General features: G+C 39.0%; 1 protein-coding gene across 6 annotated transcripts in view; it reads left to right on the plus strand.

The window, feature by feature from the left end:
- The window catches only part of MTHFD2L (methylenetetrahydrofolate dehydrogenase (NADP+ dependent) 2 like), a 118,427-nt gene extending 96,310 nt beyond the window's left edge, over positions 1-22,117 (plus strand). For 5 of the 6 annotated variants that reach the window (XM_047798244.1, XM_047798242.1, XM_047798251.1 and 2 more), the window contains one exon: positions 15,200-15,368. In XM_047798244.1, the coding sequence (XP_047654200.1) occupies positions 15,200-15,312 (113 nt within the window). In that variant the 3' untranslated portion in view covers positions 15,313-15,368. Of the gene's footprint in view, positions 1-15,199; positions 15,369-22,019 lie in introns of those variants that run through there. The other variant, XM_047798243.1, reaches the window with a different exon arrangement.
- The last annotated feature ends 24 nt before the right edge of the window (positions 22,118-22,141 follow it).

Consider the following 22,141-nt stretch of genomic DNA (forward strand, 5'->3'; position numbering starts at 1 on the left):
GAAGCAGGGAGTCAGATAATGCTGGGAAGAACTGTTCCACTTCAGCATTGTTAGCCATGCAGTTGAATTGCCTCCTTATCCCTGGTTCCTTCCATGGGAAGCTGAGAGACAAAGGCAAGTGACTTCGCTTTTGAGAAAACAGAATTCGAAAATGCAAGTATCATTTCTCTTAGCATCCTGTTGACCTGAACTGACATGGCTGCTCCTAGGTGGGAGTGAGAAAGATGTGGAATCCATAGTCTGTAGATGAGAGGCCATACTTGGGTGAATAATGATTCATTCTGTACCCAAGAACTTGAAAAAACAATCTCCTATTTGGGGGAAAAAAGAGAGAAAGAGATTTCTTCATCCAGCATCCACATACCATTCAGTCTGTCCTGAATCCATTTTGTTATGAAAACTGCAGGGACAGTCTCATCAGTGTCTGCTTACTTTTTATTGAGCTTCAAAGCATGATCCACTTATTTTTATCCTATGGGGTTGTAGATGCCTAGTGTCAGTGGAGTTATATCTTGTCTCAGTCCCTACAGTAGTAATTGAACTCCCTATGGATAAAAAGTGGGTAGAGTTGCAATAGAGTCTGTGTGGTTAGTATAACCTCATCAAAATATCTCTAGTTCTAGAGTTCCTGCTGGGGTACGGTGGGTTAAGAATCTGAGTGCAGAGACTCAGGTCACTGAGGAGACACAGGTTCAATCCCTGGCCTGGCACAGTGGGTTAAAGTTTTGAGTGTTGCCACAGCTGCAGCATGGGTCACAGCTGCAGCTTGGGTTCAGTCCTTGGCCCGGGAACTTCCATGTGCTGCAGCTACAGCTGTAAAATATATGATACTTTATAGAACTAATGTATCATTAGTTCTGACTGCACTCATTTTTATTATTCAATCATTGGCAGAGATGAGACATTTTTTGACTCCTTTGGGAAATGTCCAAAAATATAGAATATCCTTTTGTGGCTTCCATTTTTCATGTCTCCAGCTTTACTGACCTTATTTTCCATCTCTTGATCCTTGATGTTTTCATTAGCCCTTCAAATTCACTAGACTTGCATGCAATACATTTTACCGAAATGTGTTTCATATGATATGTCCTGGAGTTGGAAAAATACCAGAGGGCACAGATCTAGAGACTGGCCTTGTCCCAGACACCATCTGTACCAGGTCCTGAGAAGGGAAGGCATGTGATTTACCATTTATTTTGACTGGTGAGAAAGAGAAACCTCTAAAGTGAGATGTGGCAGAAGAGCAGAAGGCCTTCAGGGCAGTTTGCTGGGAGGGGCCAGCTTGGTTGGGCCCACAAGTTCCCTCCTCCCCTGCTGGTTTCACAGTGGCCCACAGGCCTGCCTCCTATGAAAGGGTTAGGTGCCCATTTTTATGCCAATACTGTGCTGCTTTCATTACTGTAGCTTTGTAATATGGTTTGAAATCAGATAGTATGATACCTCTACCTCTGTTCTGAGGACTATTTTAGCTATTCAGGATCTTTTATGTTTCTATACAAATTTTAGGTTTTTTTATATTTCTATGAAACATGCCATTGGAATTTTGATTGGGATTGAATTGAATATATAGATGAGTTTGGATAGTACAGATGTTTAAAAAATATTAATTCTCCCAATCCATGAACATGGAATATTTTTGCATCTGTGTCTTCTTCCATTTCTTTTATAAAAGTCTTGAAGTTTTCATTGTACATTTCTTTCACTTCCTTGGTTAATTTTACTCCTAAATATTTTATTGTTTTATGAATCTCTTATGAACAGAATAGCTTTCATTATTTCATTTCCAAATATTTCATTGTTAGTGTATATAAAAACAACTGATTTCTGTATGTTGATTTTATGATCCAGCAATCCCACTTCCGGGTATATATCCAAAGGAAATGAAAATAGGATATCAAAAAGATATTTTGATGTCACATTTATTGCAATGTTATTCGCAAGAACAAAGAGGTAGAAGTAAGCTCAATAGATGAATGGATAAAGAAGATGTGAGATAAACACACACACACACACACACACACACACACACACAATGGAGTATTACACAATCATAGGAAAGAAGGAAATCCTACCATTTGTAACCACACGGATAGACCTTGAAGGCATTATGCTTAGTGAAATAAGCCATACACAAAGAAAGACAAATACTCTATGTTCTCACTTATATGTGGAATCTAAAAAGCTGAACTCATCGAAATAGAGTAGAATGGTGGTTCTTAGGGGCTGGAGGTGGGAGAATTGGGAGATGTTAAATGGTACAACTTTGCAATTAGAAGATAGATAAGTTCTGAAGCTCTAATGCACAGTATAGTGATTATAGTCAAAAATACTATATAATAAACTTCAAAATTGCTAAAAAAACTAGATCTTAATTGTTCTCACCACAAAAAAGAAAGGATAATTCTATCACATGATAGAGGTGTTAACTAAAGCTACAGTGGTAATCATACTGCAATATATAAACAGGTTGTACACCTTAAACTTACACAATGTTATACATCAATTATATCTCAGTAATTTTTTTTTTTTTTTTTTTAAAGAACACAGCATATAGGAACTAAGATTCAGGCTGGGACACAGAGGGGGCAGGGATGGGGACGGGGACTTTCATACCTGGATTTCTCTCCTCAATGCCTGCTTGCCCTCTGGATCCTCCAGTGGGGTCCTGTGGGCCACAGTGCAGGGCATTCTCCTGTGGTTCATCTGGAAGGGAAACAGGGCCAAGTGCCCTCCTGGAGCAGGTTAGCTTGTTCTATAGGTCACAGAGGGAGGCAGGGCCAGCACCAGCTCACTAAGTTACCAAGGAAAGTGCCAGACTCCACAATGGAGTCTGTACTTGAATTTGGGGAGGGACCCGTGGATGAGGAGTGAGTGGTCCTAGGAAGAGAAGGAAAGGGCACCTCTAGCCCTGCTGCCCTGGGAAAATAAGAAAGAGAAGGCCAGACCCTGAGCTGGTCTGTCTGTCCACTCCCTGGACTATATATAACCAGGTTTTTTGTTGTTGTTGTTGTTATTGTCTTTTTGTCTTTTTGCCTTTTCTAGGGCTGCTCCCTTGGTATGCAGTTTCCCAGGCTAGGGGTTTAATCGGAGCTGTAGCCACCGGCCTACACCAGAGCCACAGCAACAAGGAATCTGAGCCGCGTCTGCGACCTACACCTCAGCTCACGGCAACACTGGATCCTTAACCCACTGAGCAAGGCCAGAGATCGAACCAGCAACCTCATGGTTCCTAGTCTGATTCGTTAACCACTGCGCCACGACAGGAACTCCCAGGAGTTCTTTTCTTACACTGCACCAGGGCTGGGACACCTCCAGCTTAGACGGGTCACAACTGCTGAGCCCACCCCCGTTAATGAGTTCTGTCTGGCCCATAATTCTCTGCGTAGTAGAGGCCTAGGGGCTTCTTGGGCCCCTGACAAGAGCACTTTGTGAAAAGAGCTGAGGAGGACCCTGGGGAGGGAAGGGCTGCTCAGGGCCCTCTCAGGAATTCCTGGAAGCCAGGGCAGAGCTGGGGGATGGGGTGCAGGAGGGAGTGGGGACTGCTATGTATCAGGCATTGCTGTAGGCATTTGGGATACAGCCGAGACCTAAATAGGCAAAGTCCTTCCCCATAAGAACCTTACAATCTAGAGAAGACAGATAATAAACAAATATATACATATATAATATATATATATACACACACTACATTAGGCAGTATTTAAAGTTACAAGAACGAGATAAGGGGGCTAGAGAATTAGGGAGTGAGGTTGTTTAGAAAGGGTGGTTGTGGGAGTTCTCTTGTGCACAGTGGGTTAAGGATCCAGTGTTGCCACTGCCCGGGTTGCTGCTATAGTGCAGGTTTGATCCCTAGCCTGGGAACTTCATGTGCCACATGTGTGGCCAAAAAAAACAAACAAAAAAACACAGTAGTAGCAAGGGTGCCACATCAAGAACAGCCTTACAGACCATGGAAAGGAGTTTGAATTTTACTCAAAGTGCAATGGAAAGCCATTGGAGGATTTGGGCCAAAGACATGACATTTTTGCATTTTAAAAGGATTGCTCTAGTTTTCTGAATGGCAAATAGATCTCAGAAAGGTGAGGGTATAAATAGGGTACCTGTTAGGAGCCTGTTGTAATTATCTAAGTAAGAAACTATCCAAGATGGGGTGTGGACCGGGGTGGTAATGGGTGAAAGTATTAAGAGGTATTTAGATGGTAGATATAATTTAGAAGGTGAGTTAGAATGACTGGCTAAATGATTAGATAGAAAATAAAAAGGAGAATTGTTTATGACTCTAAGAGTTTTTTAAACAGGCAAGAATGAAGCTACCCATCCATTCTAGATCCTTTTGAGATGAGTCTGAAAGGATCAATGGACTTCATTTATATGTGTGAATATAGGGCAGAGAATGGGCAGAGGAAAAGGGACTCTTGCCATGTAGAACAGTAGATCAAAGGGAAGGAGGAAATATGTACTCAGTAATAGGTCCAATAGCATTTGTTGAAGGAAGGAAGTATGATATTCTAAAAAATTGTGAGAGTTCCTGTCATGGCTCGGAGGAAATACATCTGACTAGTATCCATGAGGATGCAGGTTTGATCCCTGACCTTATTTGGTGGGTTCAGGATCTGGCATTGCCATGCCTGTGGCGTAGGCCAGTGGCTACAGCTCCAATTCGACCCCTAGCCACATATGCCACAGGTGTGGCCCTAAAAAGACCAAAAAAGAAAAAAGAAAAAAGAAAGAAGGAAAGAAGGAAGGAAAGGAAAGAAAGAAAGGTGAAAAGGGAAAAAAATACTGCCAGAAAAAAAATGTGATTTGGCCCTAAATAGCTAGACTTACCTTGATTTCTCCAAAAGAATCTCCACCAGACAAGAAATCTCACCTAGAGTAAAAAGAACTCTATGATCTGGCACTCCATTGTTCAAAAGTCTAACCCAATAGTCAAAACATACAGAAGAGGGTCTAGAATTACGTAGAAAATACCATTCTCCTAAGAAACTACTACAAAGGAACTAAAACTCCTGGTGTGTTTTTAAAGCAGCTTTTCCTCTGTGTTTTCTCTACTTTTACTATAGTCGTTTCCAGACATCATATTTATGCATGGTCCTCAACATATGACACCTGAAAGTTACCCTTTACTCCGTTTTTTATATTACATACAACCTTTCATAAAATCCTTTTATGATTTGGAGTTCGGCTGATTTAGGTTTGCGTTCTAGTTCTGTCGTCTAAAACAATTATGTTCTTGGCAGATCATTTTACCTGAGACTTGATTTTATCATCGGACAAGCTGAGATAATAATACCTATCTTACAGAGTTGTTATGAAGACTAAATGAAATAATCACCTCGCATGAGCTAATGTGTGTGACTTGCCGAGCCTAAAACCCGACAGAAGACATTGGAGGTGTTGTGTTGGTGTGCACACACCATTCGCCCTTCCTTGCCATTCGCACTGCAGTACTAATCTGGAAATGTCTAACTTCCCATTTCACTTGCCACCCTGCTTCTCATCACTTTTCAGCCTTAATTCTCTTCTGAGCAGTCTCTTTTCACCCAGAGTCATATGGGTCAACTTTAAATCACTCATGCTTATCCCCTCACCTCCATACTCCTGCAGTCGATCTCAATCTGCCTTGCTCGTTTCGCTCTTAATCCTCTACACTACCTCGCACTTTTCTTTAGTTGTTCCCTGCTAAATTGTGTGCCTCTGTAATGTAAGCTTCTTGTCCTACATTTCTTTTGTCTCTCCCTCCCATACCAGGCCTCAGCCTTCTTAGTCATACCATTGGTCATTTGTATGATCATCCTTGATACTTATAAATATTTAGTGTCACCCTGACATTATAGAAGTAATTCCTTACAGTTGCCTTACTGGGAACAAAAGCTCCCACTCAAGGTGACATCCAACACATTATTAATCTACAACCACCCCGAGTCAGTAATGATACATCCATTGAGTCATACATCGATTTACGCAGCACATATTGCTCACTAAACACAATTTACATTTTCTAGATTATATGTCAAAACAAGCTTCTTTTGGAAGTGATTTTAACACGACTTACCCCCAAAGGTGTGTCCTACAAGATGGGAAAGTAAGCTCATGTTACCAGTTTCTGAGGAAGTAAGATTATTTCAGAATGATATCACTTTCAGAGAACTATTAATTTGTGATATTGTAAAGAACCCAATTAAACTGACTGTCTACCAACTCAGTTTTCAGTGTGAATCATTTAATTTTATGATATGTGCCTTAGTTTGGGTTACTATAACAAATTACCATAGACTGGAAGGCTATTCTTGACATTGCCAGAATATACAATTTCCAAACTATATTAGCAAATTAATTGTTTAGGGAGCTGTGGAGTAGTCCATCAGGTACTGTACCAGAACTTCACTATCTGCCTAAGCATTCATGCGTCTTTCTAACAGAGTATTTTAAATGAGAGTTTGGATTAGTAAGCCCAGGCCCTAGGAACCTGGGAATATAAAATTTCCAGAGGAAATAATGACACAGAACACACAAGCCAGAGACACCCTGTCATGAAGCATAGGTTGCTGGCGCCAAAAGGTTAATGATCACATACTTCCTTTATTCTTAACTATTAAGAGGTATTTTAATGTCCCTTATGTTGCTATAAGTATCCTTCATTAGTAGTATTTCCACACCTTCCGACCATGTGTCACCCCTAGATTTTTTTTGAGGCACACACATAAACTGAACACCTACTTTATTTCATCATTGCTGTCATCACCTCAGATTTTAAACATGAATAATTTCTGCTCCATACCTATTGGTCTTATCCTGACATTGAAAGATGATTCACTTCAAGTAGGAAATGATGGAAATTGTGTCAAGCAAACTTGTGTGACTTCTTCCCTTTAGAAATCTGAAGCCAATAACACGATAAAACGTAACTGTCTACACAGAGGAAAAAAGGAAGCACAGCAGATGAGGTATATGTTCCAGGCTGAAAAAGGATTTCTTGAGTAGCAACTTAATAGCATTCAAGACCATGCAACTTTACAAAAATAAAACATGAATTTCTCCTTTATTTTACTTTTCTTCAGAAAATTATTTAGTGTAGTACCCCATTTTTCTCTACAGTTTCTCATCTTTCAAAACTGGTTATTCCTCCATACATAAATAACCAAGTTCATTCACAAAAGATTTTTTTTTAAGCTTATTCACCTTGAACACTAACTACAGCTGCCATCACCCAACCAAAGTTTTCTGACCACTGACTTCGGGATCGCATAGCCTGTGACTGTCTTCGTAACCTCATCTCTTTATACTCTGTTTCCGCCACATGCTTCAGTCATCATGGACTTTAAGCTCCTCCATTGCATCTGCTTCACTATCAAGTCCAAAGTTCCTTTGCCTTTATTATTCTTGATGTTTGCATCTCATTCTTTCCTCCCTTCATACCCATCCATAAGATCTTGAAGCTTTTCTGTAATTTTGCAAATTTCTCTCTGACTGCCCCCACCATTTGATTTCTGTTCCTCTTTGAGGTGCTCCCAGAAGAACCAGAATTTATTCCCATTATAGCATGTCTCACTTTATGTTGCTGCTTTGTGTTCTCCCTTCTCTGCCCCAGATGATAAACTCAGCAGATGAGAAAAATGTTTGCAGAATAAGCAGTTTCCCCATTTGACTTATCCTGCCTCAGAAAATATATACATTTTTTCCCAAATTTAAAAAATATGCATTGCTCTTCAGTTAATGCCCCAAATTTGTAGCATTATCTCCATGAGCTGGACTCCTCCAGGTCATCTTCTGCAAGTCTTTGCCTTCACTTCTACATGTCAGCCCACTGGCCTTCTCGTGGTGTTTCCAAGTCTTTATGCCACTTGCTGCCTTGGGGGAACTTCTTTCCACCTCATCACAAATATTGTTTCCCAACCAAGAACACTGCCTTTTTGAAACAAACTCATGGACATGGAGAACAGACTTGTGGTTGCCAAAGGGGAGGGGGAGGGAGGGAGTGGGGTGGACTGAGAGTTTGGAGTTCGTAGATGCAAACTATTGCATTTGGAGTGGATAAGCAATGAGATCCTGCTGTATAGCATAGGGAACTATATCCATATATATAAATAAAACTGGGTTACTCTGCTGTACAGCAGAAATTGAAAAGAACACTGTAAATCAACTATAATAAGAAAATTTTAGGGGAGTTCCTATTGTGGCTCAGCGGTTAACAAATCTAACTAGGATCCATGAGGATGTGGGTTCGATCCCTGACCTTGCTCAGTGGGTCAAAGATCCAGCATTGCCATGAGCTATGATTTAGGTTGCAGATGTAGCTTGGATCCTGTGTTGCTGTGGCTGTGGTATAGGCCGGCAGCTTCAGTCCTGATTGGACCCCTCACCTGGCAAACTCCATATGCTGTGGGTGTGGCCCTAAAAAGACAAAACAAAATAAAAATTTAAAAAACGAACACTGCCTTTTCACTTGGAGCAGTTTGGTTCACCCTCTGATTTTTGGACTTGGCATAGATACACCACATATGCTCAGGCTCAAGTAGGCCTCCCAGCACATTCACAATGCAGTGCATTTCATTTGCTGAACATTTCATAGCCTTAGCTCAATCACTACTCAGGCAATTATATTTGCAACATGTATCTCCCAGCTAGACTATAAGTTCCAGGGGATAGTGACTATGGCTGTCTTTCCTAAGAAACTTTTTCTGTGAGTCTATCTGTGGCAGTATTTAGCATGAGTAGGAACAGTGAATAATGGAATTAGGAAAATGTGCAAGGGTTAGGAAATAATGCAAGACAAGGATGTAGGGCCAGATCATAAAAGATTCTAATTGCCATGACAAAGAGATTATATTTTATCCTAGAGACAGTCAAGATTCATAAAATATTTATAAGCCGAAATGATCTAATCTATGTTTTAAAGAATAAATCTGGTGGCAGGTTATATGGCTAATAACATAGAGACCAAAAACCAAGAGATTTTAGTAGGTTGTAAAAAATGACAAATCTTCTGTCTTCATGCGCACATCCTCTTGCCATTCTTCCTGTTCTAAGCCTTTAAATTTGAGCTTGACTGTGTGACTTGCTTTGACCAATGGGACATTAGCAACTCTGAGTCAGGTATTTGTACATGGGGATTTGGCTGGGACCTGACTAGGAAACCTGAGGTCACCATGTGAAGCAGCCCTCTCTGAAGCAGTGAATTTTAACCATGTTTTAAACCTCTTCCATATTTACACGTCTCACCCCCTCCCCCATTAGAAACATGTCTCATTTCAGCAACAATTCTCAGTGGTATGTACTGGAATAATGAGGTGGGAGGAGGCATATGTAGTTTGACTATAGTTCTCAGGAGATTCCAGCATATGACTACAAATTGAAAATCACTCTACTGAGTTTCATGGATCAATGAGTGAACAGTTAATTCAGTCTGGGGAGTTAATAAGCATCACAAAGAAGTGACTTTTAGCCATATCTGAAAAGGAAGAACAAATATTCATCGGATGGAGAAGTGCAGGAAGAGTATGTTAAGAGAATAGTATGTCCGAAGGCAAATCTTGTGCCCAAAATGACTGATTTTAAACAGTAATCTTTCTTTCTATTCAATTAAACATACACTGTCTAAATCTTGCGAGTAGAGCACTAGCATTTTTAAGGAAATCTATAGAGTTATCTTTGCAGGGTCAAAAGTTTACAGGTCATTCAAATAAATTGCCATGGTAATTGTTGTCTTTCCTTAAAAGTATTCTTATTTTCAGAAAACTGCTTTAACCATCACATACCCATCTAAATGTCATTCTCTAGAGTAAGTTCCATGCAGCTAACAATAGGATTTGAGGATTATTTGCCTCCATCGTCAGTTTTAGTAACTCTAAAATCATGTTGACTTCATGGAATTGAATCTAACCCTGGTTTTGTGACACCTGTTCATGAGCCACTCACAAAAACACTGAGATCAATCGAGATCTAATACCTGATTCTCACACGTACAGAATTATTAGTATTTTCCTTAGAACACACGCATACTCCCTTAGGGTAAATACGTTTCTGAATGAAACTGTTGCCTTAAAATTCTTCTGTAATTCTTTTCAATGGTGCATGTAGAACACCTCTTCCCCACACATAATAGGATTAATCCTTAAGAGCATCATCTTCCACAAGCAGGTGCAAACCCTTATCTGTCCTCAGGGAAAGACCAGCCAATGAGGAGTTATTCTGCTGATGTAATGCTTGTTAACTTATTCTCTCTCAGACAGGATTGGGGAAGATGCTTTTCAGAGCATCAAACATGTATTAAATTTAACTCTTTCTCAGATGACTAATTTTAGCTCATAAACCACTTCCGGTACTTCAGAATCATGTCACTTAGGACAGCCTTGGATAGTTATGCAAAATCATTAGCCTCGAGAATATCTTTTGAGCATTGGCATCTGTACCCAGTGCCATTTGCCAATGATAATCCATCATCTTTTTTGAAAAACCACTAACTTCCATATCCTGGTCCTTATGTAAATAGACAGAGGAATACATTAACACCAACCAGCAGCAGAAAAACTTACATTTCTGTCTTAGACATAGATCTTCATGAAAATGAAAGTAAAGGTAGAGACCTTATATTTTTCAAGTCAAATTCATCACAGCCTGCCTCTCATGACTGCACAAAAACTTCATTTTCACATTTGCTCACTTTATTTCAAAGGTAGAAATATTTGAAACACCTATTTGAATAACCAAGTGTGTTCTCAGTAATGCCGTAATCTTCTGTCTAATGAGTTATTTACAGGGCTCTTGTTAATGCAACCAGATGCTTATCAGTGTCCAGAGAAGTCCTAGCTCAGGTCAGGTGAAGAGCCATTACCCATCATATAGTCTAATTCAAGGCAGTGATTGACAGGACGGGACAAATATGTGTTAATTTCCAGAGCAAAGTGTGCAAAAACACAGACACAGAGCTACAAATTTCCAGCAGGTGTTAGTTAATGTAATATCTCATTCTCATTCCCTGTTCCTCCACACCAAACCTCACTTTTTGAGCGAAAGAATGCAATAGTAAGCATGTTATAAAAAACAATTTGGAAGAGGAGGTTCATAATACCAGCGCATACCAGTGGTTTATCTGATCTGAATCTCATCCACCCAGGAAGAAAGTAACTTAGACTGCTAAGCTAGCTGCAATTTGAAGTGCTGGATTTAATTCAGAGATGATGAGCTATGAGTACTCATACGAAAATGGTAGGAAAATTGCAGGAAAATTGCTATATTAGAACTTTTCTATCTCCATTTCTTTTTTTCAAAATAGCCTCCTAACCCTTTGAGAAAATTGAGTTAATCTTTGGTACATGATCCTTTCTTAGAGCTTTTCTACTTGTTCAGGTCATGGTAATACAGTTGCATTAGGACGAAGAGGAATTAGGGGAATTATAGAATAATTCAAACCTGGCTATGAATAGTGTCTCTACCATATAGCAGAATGGTAAGTGACTTTAACTTCAGGGAATCATGCTTTCTTCAGCTACTAAAATAAAATAGTGGAAGTTCCCATTGTGGTTCAGCAGGTCAAGAATCCAACATAGTGTCTGTGATAATGTAGGTTCGATCCCTGGCCTTGCTCTGTGGGTTAAGGATCCAGCATCACTGCAAGCTACAGTGTAGGTCTTAGATGCAGCTCGGATCTGGTGTTGCTGTGCCTGTAGCATTGCTGTGGCCAGGGAGTAGGCCTCAGCTGCAGCTCTGATTCAACCCTTAGCCTGGGAACTTCCATATGCCATAGGTGTGGCCCTAAAAAAATAAATAGAATAAAAATTAAATATTGATTACTAAAATAATGTGTATAAAGTTCTTGGCAAGTAGTAAGTATTCAATTGATAGTTACTATGGTCATTACTATTTTTCCATACATACTTAAATTAGTTACAAGTCACTTCACTTTTCAAAGTTGAAAACCAAATTATATAAAAAATGATTGTATAACCACAGTGGATTCCCAACTTTATCCTTAACCCACTGAGCAAGGCCAGGGATCAAACCTGCAATCTCATGGTTCCTAGTGGGAATTGTTAACCACTGAGCCACGACAGGAACTCCTGTACTTGATTCTTAATTTGCCATGTTACTCAGTAGTATTCTACTTTTATCTATTCATATTTCAAAGTTAGTGCTTTGCAAATATATGATTTTATATACTATCAGTGTAAATAGTAGGAGTCTAGAGATCTGCTGACATCTTTAAATGCACTGCTTCTCTAATCCTTTAGAGAAGATACTGGAAGGCATTGCTCATGCCATCAAGTCAGCTTATTGGAAAGTGAAAAATGCAGTTTGTCACCCTTAAGCATAAGCAGCTTGAGTTTTTCAGCAAATTAACTTGAACTAAATTTCTGTTGTTATTGTTGTTGTAGTTTTTGGCTGCAATTACGGCATGCAGAAATTCCCAGGCCACAGGAGTGGCAACACTGGATCCTTAACCCACTGAGCCGCCAGGGAACTCCAAACTGAAGTGTTCTGATATTGCATGTATCCAGGCAGAAGCACGGACATGTTAATGCCAACTGATTTTAGACTTAAAATTTCAAGGGCTGTTTAGTTCACTTTATCAAAATTTACTAAATAAATGCCTCACCTGTGCATGGAGAAGCTCTAGAATTAAAAATAGCAACCACAACAAAGACTTAGTTTCTGCCTTCCAGGTTTCCATGGGTACTTAAAGGAGCAGACAGAACAGTGGTAAATTCCAAAACAGAATTTGGTATAAAGTAACTGGAGATAAAGATAGTGGCACTTTTAATTTGTTATTGGAGGGGTGAATTTTTGAGAAAAATTATGGACAGGTGACATTGTACTGGCTTTTAAAGAAAAGGAGTTCCTGTCGTGGCACAGTGGTTAACGAATCCGACTAGGAACCATGAGGTTGCTGGTTTGATCCCTGGCCCTGCTCAGTGGGTTAAGGATCCGGCGTTGCCGTGAGCTGTGGTGTAGGTCGCAGATGAGGCTCGGATCCCGCGGTTGCTGTGGCTCTGGTGTAGGCCGACCACTATGGCTCCAATTTGACCCCTAGTCTGGGAACCTCCATATGCCAGGAGAACGGCCCAAGAAATGGCCAAAAGATGGAAAGAAAGAAAGAAAGAAAGAAAGAAGGAAGGAAGGAAGGAAGGAAGGAAGGAAGGAAGGAAGGAAGGAAGGAAGGAAGGAAGGAAGGAAGGGAGGAAGGAAAGAGAGAGAAAGAAAGAAAGAAAGAAAGAAAGAAAGGAAGGAAGGAAGGAAGGAAGGAAGGAAGGAAGGAAGGAAGGAAGGAAGGAAAGGAAGGAAGGAAAGAAAGAAAGAAAGAAAGAAAGAAAGAAAGAAAGAAAGAAAGAAAGAAAGAAAGAAAGAAAGAAAGAAAGAAAGAAAAGAAAGAAAGAAAGAATAATAAGGAGTTTGTTATTTGGTTAAGGTAGCAATGTATTCCAGGAGGAAAGAATAGCAAGAGCAAAGGAAGAAAGGACTGATAATTCATGGCCATTTATGAAATGGCTGTAGACCCAGCCCAGTGTTTCTACAGTAGAAAGGACATTGGATAGAAGTATGGCAGGAAAAGGACATGCTTCATGTACAGGGGTACTTTTTGGAAAACTAATATCATCTTCAAAATAATAGTACTCTTTAATAGTATAACTAAATTTTTTATTTATAAAAAAAGTGGCTATCAAACTATTAACAATTGTTACTTAGAGCGAGTCTTTATTTTGAGATAGATGCCTGTATGTTTTCAACTCCAAAGTAACGAAGACAGATTTAAACCTGTGATCCTCACTGCATTTCTGCCTAACCAGATCATAGTACTTTTTTCTTTGTTACGTTACCATGACATACACTAGTTGAATTTTTTTTTTTTTTGGTGTGATTTCTTCAAGCTTATTTGGATTTTTCTTCAAGTAAAAAAATATTATTCCTTTGCTTTACCTATGATTTAAAAATATTGCAATAAACTAATACATTTAAATATGAATTTTTAAAACTATATTTCAAGAAGACAATATAAATTGTAAAAATAATAATAATTGATTAAGATTTAAAAAACATCTACTGACTTCATTTATGTAAAGGCAGATAGGTGCAAACTTGTAAAAGGCAATACATCTAAGTAACATGATTAATAAGGTCAGAGAATACACTTAAGGAGTATTGTCTATGCTAACTTAGTACTAAGAGTTATCTGGAAAAACTTCATTGTTTTTATTCACACGGTGAAGCATTAAACCAGTAGGTCAATGCAATGCGTGGAGCCATTCACCTGTAATATTGTGGGCGTGAGAACATTCTTAAATAAACTTGCTGAAAATTCTTTGCCATTTCCTTTGAGCATATTCACTGAATAAGAAGTTTCCATTCATACCTTAGAACAGGACTATGTGTATTTGCTCAGTTACTTTCAATACATTTAATGATTTTTATTAGACTTACACTGGAATCCACTGGATACATGTATACATGATGTTCTGGTTATAACAGGACTGTTCTAGTTTAACAGATGGTGTATGCTGAACGGTCTATACCTTGTCTCTCTTTTGTGAACAATATCGTGTATTTTAGAAGTAGTTAACAGGAATTACAAGTAGTTGGGTCAGTCATGGGTTATAGATTTTCATCATGTGAAACTAATGAGCCGCATGGAGATAAATCCTCGAGTTGGCCTCATTGTATTCTTTCTATACAAATTAGATATTATACACAGAAGAGTGTGTGTGCATGTCTGTGTGTGTGTGTGTGTGTGTGTTATAATCTACTTCATTCTAAAGATGATTTGAGGTTGTTAGGGTTATTTGTGTAATGCAGAAAGATCCACTGTATTGATTAAACAAGGAGGCCATTAGACTGAGGTGGCTCTAAAGCTGAAGCTACCTTCACAAGCAAACCAAAATCTAGGCCTGTAAATATCTCAAGGTTAAAAAAATCGAAATCCAGGGACAACCAATCACAAACAGCCAACTAGGCTTAAAGCTACAATCAATCCATCACTTCTTTGCTTTGCTTCCGCCTTTTCTCTTTAAGTCTCTCACTGAACTCCTATTGATGGAAACTTTCCTAACTCCAGATTTGGTGCTGTCTGATTTGACTCCATTTTTGCTCAGATACACTCTTCAGTTTATTTATGTCTCAGTTTATTTATTAACAGTTCAGTATGTTTAAAACTATGGAATCTCAGGCAAAATTAAAAGTAAAGAATACTTTCTGTTTCCTCCATCAGCTGTTAAGAAGAAGGCTAGCTTTATTACTCCAGTTCCAGGAGGCGTGGGACCCATGACAGTGGCGATGCTTCTCAAGAACACCCTCCTGGCAGCTAAAAAAGCCATTTATTAGGTCACATGAAGGAACACAGCAACTGAAGTCATGCTACTTAATTTATTTGGCAAAAGGCAAAAACCTTTATATTTTACTACAAAGTATTTCTACATTGTATTTATTTTTTCATGGATGGAATCATTGTGGTTCAGATGATTCATACAATCTTAGGCATTTCTTGATAATAGTCACTGAATATTTTGAGGGATTTGAGTTTTACAAAAAAATACTAAACAATTGCAATGAAAACTTTAGTAACAGTTGTTTATTTTGTGAATAATATTTGTTCATAATATTAAAACAATAAAGGGCTCATAATAGAGGCATATATTTTTGACACAAATATCACAAATAGTATGTTTTCCACAAACATTTTGTCAGTCAAATAGACACTCTGTAAAATTTAGGTTTTGCCACAACTGTGCTCAATTTTTATATATTTTATGTTCTATGTCATACATTGAAAAAGAGCTTACTTGTTAACAGAAAGATAAAATATTAAAAATAAAATCTGATCTCATATATTTCGTATGTGCACCCCATGAGGCATACTAATGGGGAATGATGCTCCATTCAAGGAAAGAAAAACATGTAAAGAAGACAAAAAATGCAGTTCTACTTGGAAAGGTATTGTTTTTTTGTTTTTTTTTTTGGTTTTTTATTTTGTCTTTTTAGGGCTGCACCCACAGCATAGGGAAGTTACCAGGGGACCCCAAAAGGGGTCGAATCAGAGCTGCAGCTGCCAGCCTACACCACAGCCATAGCAACACAGGATCCCAGCTCATCTACAACCTGCACCACAGCTCGTGTCAACGCCAGATCCTTAACACACTGAGCCAGGCCAGGGATTGAACCTGCATCCTCATGGATGTTAGTCGGGTTTGTTACCGCTGAGCCATGACAGAAACTCACTTGATTGTTTTAAACTGTGAAAGACTACTTGCCATAGTAAAAGTGCAATAAGATTATGTTAGGTTTACATGTAATTTCTTTGATCTTCTAGAAAAATATTTGGATGATACCTTTCCTGAGGAATAATGGACGCAAAACCAAACCAATATAAAAACAAAACCAAGGTTGTATTTTCCCACAGACATCAGAAAAACATGATATAGTGTGAGTAAGTATTTCATTGAAGAACAGATGTGTTTGTTCACAAACTTAGAAACCTAATAGGAAAGTGTGACACAATGTGACAAAGCTACACCTTAGGCTAGGACTAAAAATCTACTGCTTTGTTGCCCAGAGTTCTCCCCTCTTCTCTTATGGCATTTGGTTCTCAAAGTAAATGCCATGTTCCTAACACAATCCCAATTAGAAACATCCATGAGACTGTCAATTGAAGGGTATTTTGAGATTACCCTGGGCACGGAATTGTATTGTGTTCATGCCCAATCTCCGTGTGTTTATGTACCAGTAACGATTCTTACCCACTGCATTCTTTATTAGTGTGTACTCTTGATTATTTGTGTGAAAATTAGACTAGATATTTATAATTAGTAATATTTAAACTGTATAATAAAAGCAGTTTGGAATGGAATACTTGTCTTCTTTTCCTTAAACTGTCTAAACGTTTCTTTGTTTGTGTATTTGTTATCTATTTCCTGAGAGCATGCTAGGAAAAAGTACAAGTTTCTCAAACATGAAAGAAAAGGTTTTACAGCCCATTCAACACCAACCTTTGTCTGACAACACTCAAAGAAGTTTAAATCCAGAGCTCCCAAGAAGACATTTCAGAAAGGCCCTCTTTAATTTTCAAATGCCCCAAATTCACAAAACAAACATAATGACCCAAAATGGAAAACATGGAAAAAGTGAAGTTTCTAATTTTGAGCCCCCTGACCCCACAATGCAGGAGGAATTATTTTTTGGAAGTTTGTTGCCACTTTGACCTGGCTAAAATTCAGGATTGAGCCTTTCCAGAAAAGAATTAAAACACTGTAAAAGAAAAATTATTCTAACATTTGGTAAAAATGCAAGGAAGACTTTCTTCAAGACTACTGCAATGGGATCAATACTATAGCAATAGAAAAGATTGAACTCAACTCCAAATACAGCCAAGATAGTTATAGATTTTTAGCTAATGAACAGTGAGGGGATCAGTGTATGGTAAACTACTGAGAGGAACTTGATTACATATCAGGGGTAATCTTGCCAAACTAGCTTACCAGGATTCTTGCTAAAGTTAGGCCAGATATCCAGGGTAGGAAATGGGGGACTTGATCAGATGTGGTGGGGGCAAGGGTGTGGCGAGTGGGATAGTGGGATTCTCCATAAACTAACTTAGCAGATTTCTTTGTGAAAACCGGGCTCAGCAGGGTAAGTTGATGCCTGGTTAAGAAAAGGACCCAGAGGAGCCTAATTAATGTTTGGTCAAGAGGAAGCCTTTGTCAAACGTAAAGGACAGAGAGTTGGTTCATCGGTATCATGACTTTACTAATGCATACTTGCAAAGATAGAATACGATTGCCTTTGAGGAGTTTTGGAAAAGAACTGTAGAAAGTGTCTGTATAAAGGACCCTGAAGAGGAGTTCCTTCCGTAGCTCAGCAAAATGAATCTGACTAGTATCCATGAGGATGCAGATTCAATCCCTGGCCCCACTCAGTGGGTTAAGATCTGGTGTTGCCATGAGCTGTGGTGTAGGTCACAGATGAGGCTAGGAGCTGGTGTTGCTGTGGCTGTGGTATAGGCTGGTGGCTATAGCTCTGATTTGACCCCTAGCTTGGGAACTCCATATGCCACAGGTCCTAAAAAGACAAAAAAAACAAAAAAACAAAAAAACAAAAAACAAAACCTGAAGAATTAATGATCATTGAACAATAATATGAAATATGAAGGTGAGAATATGCTAAGCTCATTCTCACCTTCATATTTCATATTATATATATGTATATATATAGGCAAAGGTTATAGTAAAATTAAAAGTATGTGTTGGAGAGTGTTAGCTGGATAATAGCAGAAACAGATTAGAGAAAGCCTGGTAAATCAGAATTTAGACTATATTTCGTCAGTGATGAGAGTTGTAGCTAAAGCCTGAAGGTTGTTATCACTGACCAACACGAGGAAGTTATAAAGAAGAGCTGATTTTGGCGAAGAGATAATATGTTCAGTTTAAGACACACTGAATTTGAGGTGACAGCATAATACATAAATAAAAGTCCTGATGTGATATGTTTGGGATGAGAATAAGAATTCATGGCTCAATAAAAATTTGACTCGTTAACCACTAACTTCCTGAACTTGTTGACCATTATACACAGCCTGCATCTTTCTATACTTGTCCCATGGTAATGCTTATCTTTAATTGAGCACATAGTATGTGCTAAATGCTTTACTTTTGTTGTGGTGGAGGTTACTGACAATCCCCATTGATATCTGAGGTAATTGACCCTTGGGGTTATTACAAAGTCTCAGCCAAGGCGAAACAGACAGCAAAGGTAGAAATCGAATTCAAAGAAAGGTCTGTGGGGATGACATGAGCCAGAACTCACTCTTTTCGCTCTATCGTCTACCTGTCCTCAGTGCCCACCTCCCTTGCTACCTAGAATCTTTTTCTCATCCCTCTATATCTAAATGCTACTTGCTATTTCTGATTTACTTCAAGTGAAGCTCATTTATGAAAAATGTTGTGAGACTTTGACTAAGTCCCCTCCTGCCCCCGACCCTCACAGCCATTTATGTACACATTCATGGTAGCCATCTGTCTCCACCCAGCACTGGAGTTATGTTCATACTTTCCTTAGCTCCCTGTAGTTCCTTGAGTTCAGAGTCCATGCATGACTTGTCCATTTGTCTTACAAACATGACACCCATGGACTCTATAGACATTCATTTGATTTATTTATTTATTCATTTATTTATTTTTTGTCTTTTTGTCCTTTTAGGGCTGTACCCGTGGTATATAGAGGTTCCCAGGCTAGGGGTCTAATTGGAGCTGTAGCCGCAGGCCTATGCCACAGCCACAGCAATGCCAGATCCGAGCCAAGACTGCAATGCTACACCACAGCTCACAGCAACGCCGGATCCTTAACCCACTGAGCGAGGCCAGGGATCAAACCTGCAAACTCATGGTTCCTAGCCAGATTTGTTTCTGCTGCGCCACAACAGGAACTCCCCCCCCCCCTTTTTTTTTTTGACATTCAACATTTTATGAATGAATGAATGTATGAATGGCAATAGAATCCATGAGAATTACAGAATAAGTTTAAAGAGAGATAAGCAATGGGCTGATGACCATTTCCTGCTAACATCCAGCAACACATTTTGGCTATTAGTGAAAGAACAAGAGAGAAGGAAAAAAAAAAGGAAAGGAGAGATGAAGACTGAAAAAGAAAAGAAAAGAAAGAAAAAGGAGAGGAAAGAGAGGGAAAGGAAAAAAATAAATTTAAGGGTGAGGGAAGAAAAGAGAAGACATTTCCAGAGATGCATAGAACTAGAGAAAGATAAATAAATTGAAAGGACAGGGGAAAAAAATGGAAAAATTACACCATGGAGCCACAGCTCTCACTCTAACATGTATCAAGAATGAACACAGTACTGGGGGGCCGTGCTGCAGTACCACCTCCCTGACTCTCCAGGACTGGGGAAGGACTCCCTGATGAAAGGGACTGAAGATGGGAAGGGAGGAGCCTGTCCTCCAGAGCATAAGTGGATCCATCAGGACAAGTCCCAGAGGAAAAGAAGCACATGGAATGACTTAGAGCCATGTTCTGGTATAAAGCAAGTGGCAGATGAATTTCTGTATTATGTGGCCCAATTCATCAGAGTGAAGAAACATCTAGGGAGACAGGGAAAAGCCACAGTTCATTTAATATTTAGACTCTTATGAAAAAGGTAATTTACTTAAAGCATGATTTTTGGAGATAATTTGAATTCCTCTGAGGTCAGTATACTGACTCCTAGCAGAGGATACAGCTGGGAAAATGGAAAGGACTTGGACTTATGATCTGGATCCTGACATGGACTCAAGTCCTGACTCTAAGGCATGTTCTTTGGCAAGTCACACATTAGTTCTATCATCTTTCTCCTGAAATGGCAATTGGCTGAGGCTTATTTAATCCTTCGTAAAGGATTTCTTCTTAAATTCTCACCAATGGAACAGAAGATGATTATCTGATATAGAATTCAAATAATATTTGCCTGGGAAAAACAGTATCCAGGAATTGACTTAATAATAAATAATTTAAAAAACCCACAAAGGTAGAAATATGAAATATAAGAACATTTAAAGGGAGCCAAGTTCTTTTAACTTTAAAAGGATGACTCCTGTGGCAAGTGATTGCCCAAGTTATAATGAGTTCAACAAACTCATTCTTGTGTGATTGCTAAAGCCAAATTCATATTTGAAGAGTGAAAGGGATCTTTTCCGGCAAGTTGAATTTGCTGGGTGGACATGATGCAAATGACAACATATCTGGACTTAAACAGGTTTTCAAGGTACAGAAAATATGAGCAATCGGCATACCTGGTAGAAAGATGCAATACTCAGCAAATCATATCTAGAAATTATTTATAATAATTTGGGGCAAATGAAAATTTATAGATGTTCCTATAGTCACAAAAGGTAACAGCAGTAATTACATGATTTGGCCTTAAAATTGACACTTTGATAATCTAGTAGGTTAACAGTAAGAAAAATCTGAACGTTGTATTAAACTTAAAACTTTCTATTCATTAGATGTGCCAAACATAAATATTTTAAATAATTTCATCTTAATGGAAATAGTATTAGTATTATTTTGGTACTTCACTGGTTCTCTTTAGCTAATCACCGGGGCACATATTTAAAAGTTGTAGGAGTTCCCGTTGTGGTGCACTGGGTTAAGGAGCTGACTGCAGCAGCTCAGGTGGCTGCAGAAGTTCAGGGTTTTGTTTGTTTGTTTGTTTGCTTTTTAAGAGGTGCACCTGCAGCATATGGAAGTTCTCAGGCTGGGGGTTGAATCACAGCTGTGGGTGCTACCAGCCTACACCACAGCCACTGTAGTGCAGGATCCAAATAGCATCTGAGATCTACACCACAGCTCACAGCAATGCTGGCTCCTTAACCCACCGAGTGAGGCTAGGGATCAAACCCACGTCCTCATGGATACTAGTCAGGTTGGTTACCACTGAAACACGATGGGAAGTCCACAAGTTCAGGTTTGATCCCTGGCCTGGCACAGTGGGTTAAGGATCCAGTGTTGCCACAGCTGTGGTATAGGTCACAGCCGAGGCTAGGATTTAGTCCCTGGCCAAGCCCCAGGTGGGGCCAAAAATAAAAAAAAGTATTGTAGTTGCCACAACGTGGTAGCTCAGTCCATTTACTCAGAAAAATATTAAATGGCAGAATGACATAAAGGTAAATGTTATACTCAAAAAATAATTATTCTTACGGAATTAAAATAGTAAAACTAAGTACCAAAAATTAAAATGGAATACTAAACCTCTATTTTTACACACATTTGTTTTGCCCCGTCACTGAATTACAAAATATCTTGATTGGCAGTGGAACCCCTTCTGTACTGAGAAGTGCAACTGACGGCCGTTTTAGGAGCATTTCTTTTGTTAACAGGTTAAGCTGTTTCCTAGATTGGAAACATCACAACTCCCTTTTGCTGAAATCCTATATAGGTCACTAGCCACTTTAGAGCTGATCTAATTCTGTTCACACCATGGGGGCCTTCCCTGAATTCAGATGCCTTTTCTATGGTTTTAAGTACTTTTACATACATGATTATGCCCACAGGTAACAGGAAACCAGTGTTTCAAAGGAAAACTTGATCACATTGCTAGATAACCCAGGTATTCTAAACAACTGCATGAGCGCCTCAAGGCTCCGTGCTGCTGCCAGAAGTACATATTTTTTTG

This window comes from Phacochoerus africanus, chromosome 10, assembly GCF_016906955.1.
Source record: "Phacochoerus africanus isolate WHEZ1 chromosome 10, ROS_Pafr_v1, whole genome shotgun sequence".
Taxonomy (NCBI): Eukaryota; Metazoa; Chordata; class Mammalia; order Artiodactyla; family Suidae; genus Phacochoerus; species Phacochoerus africanus.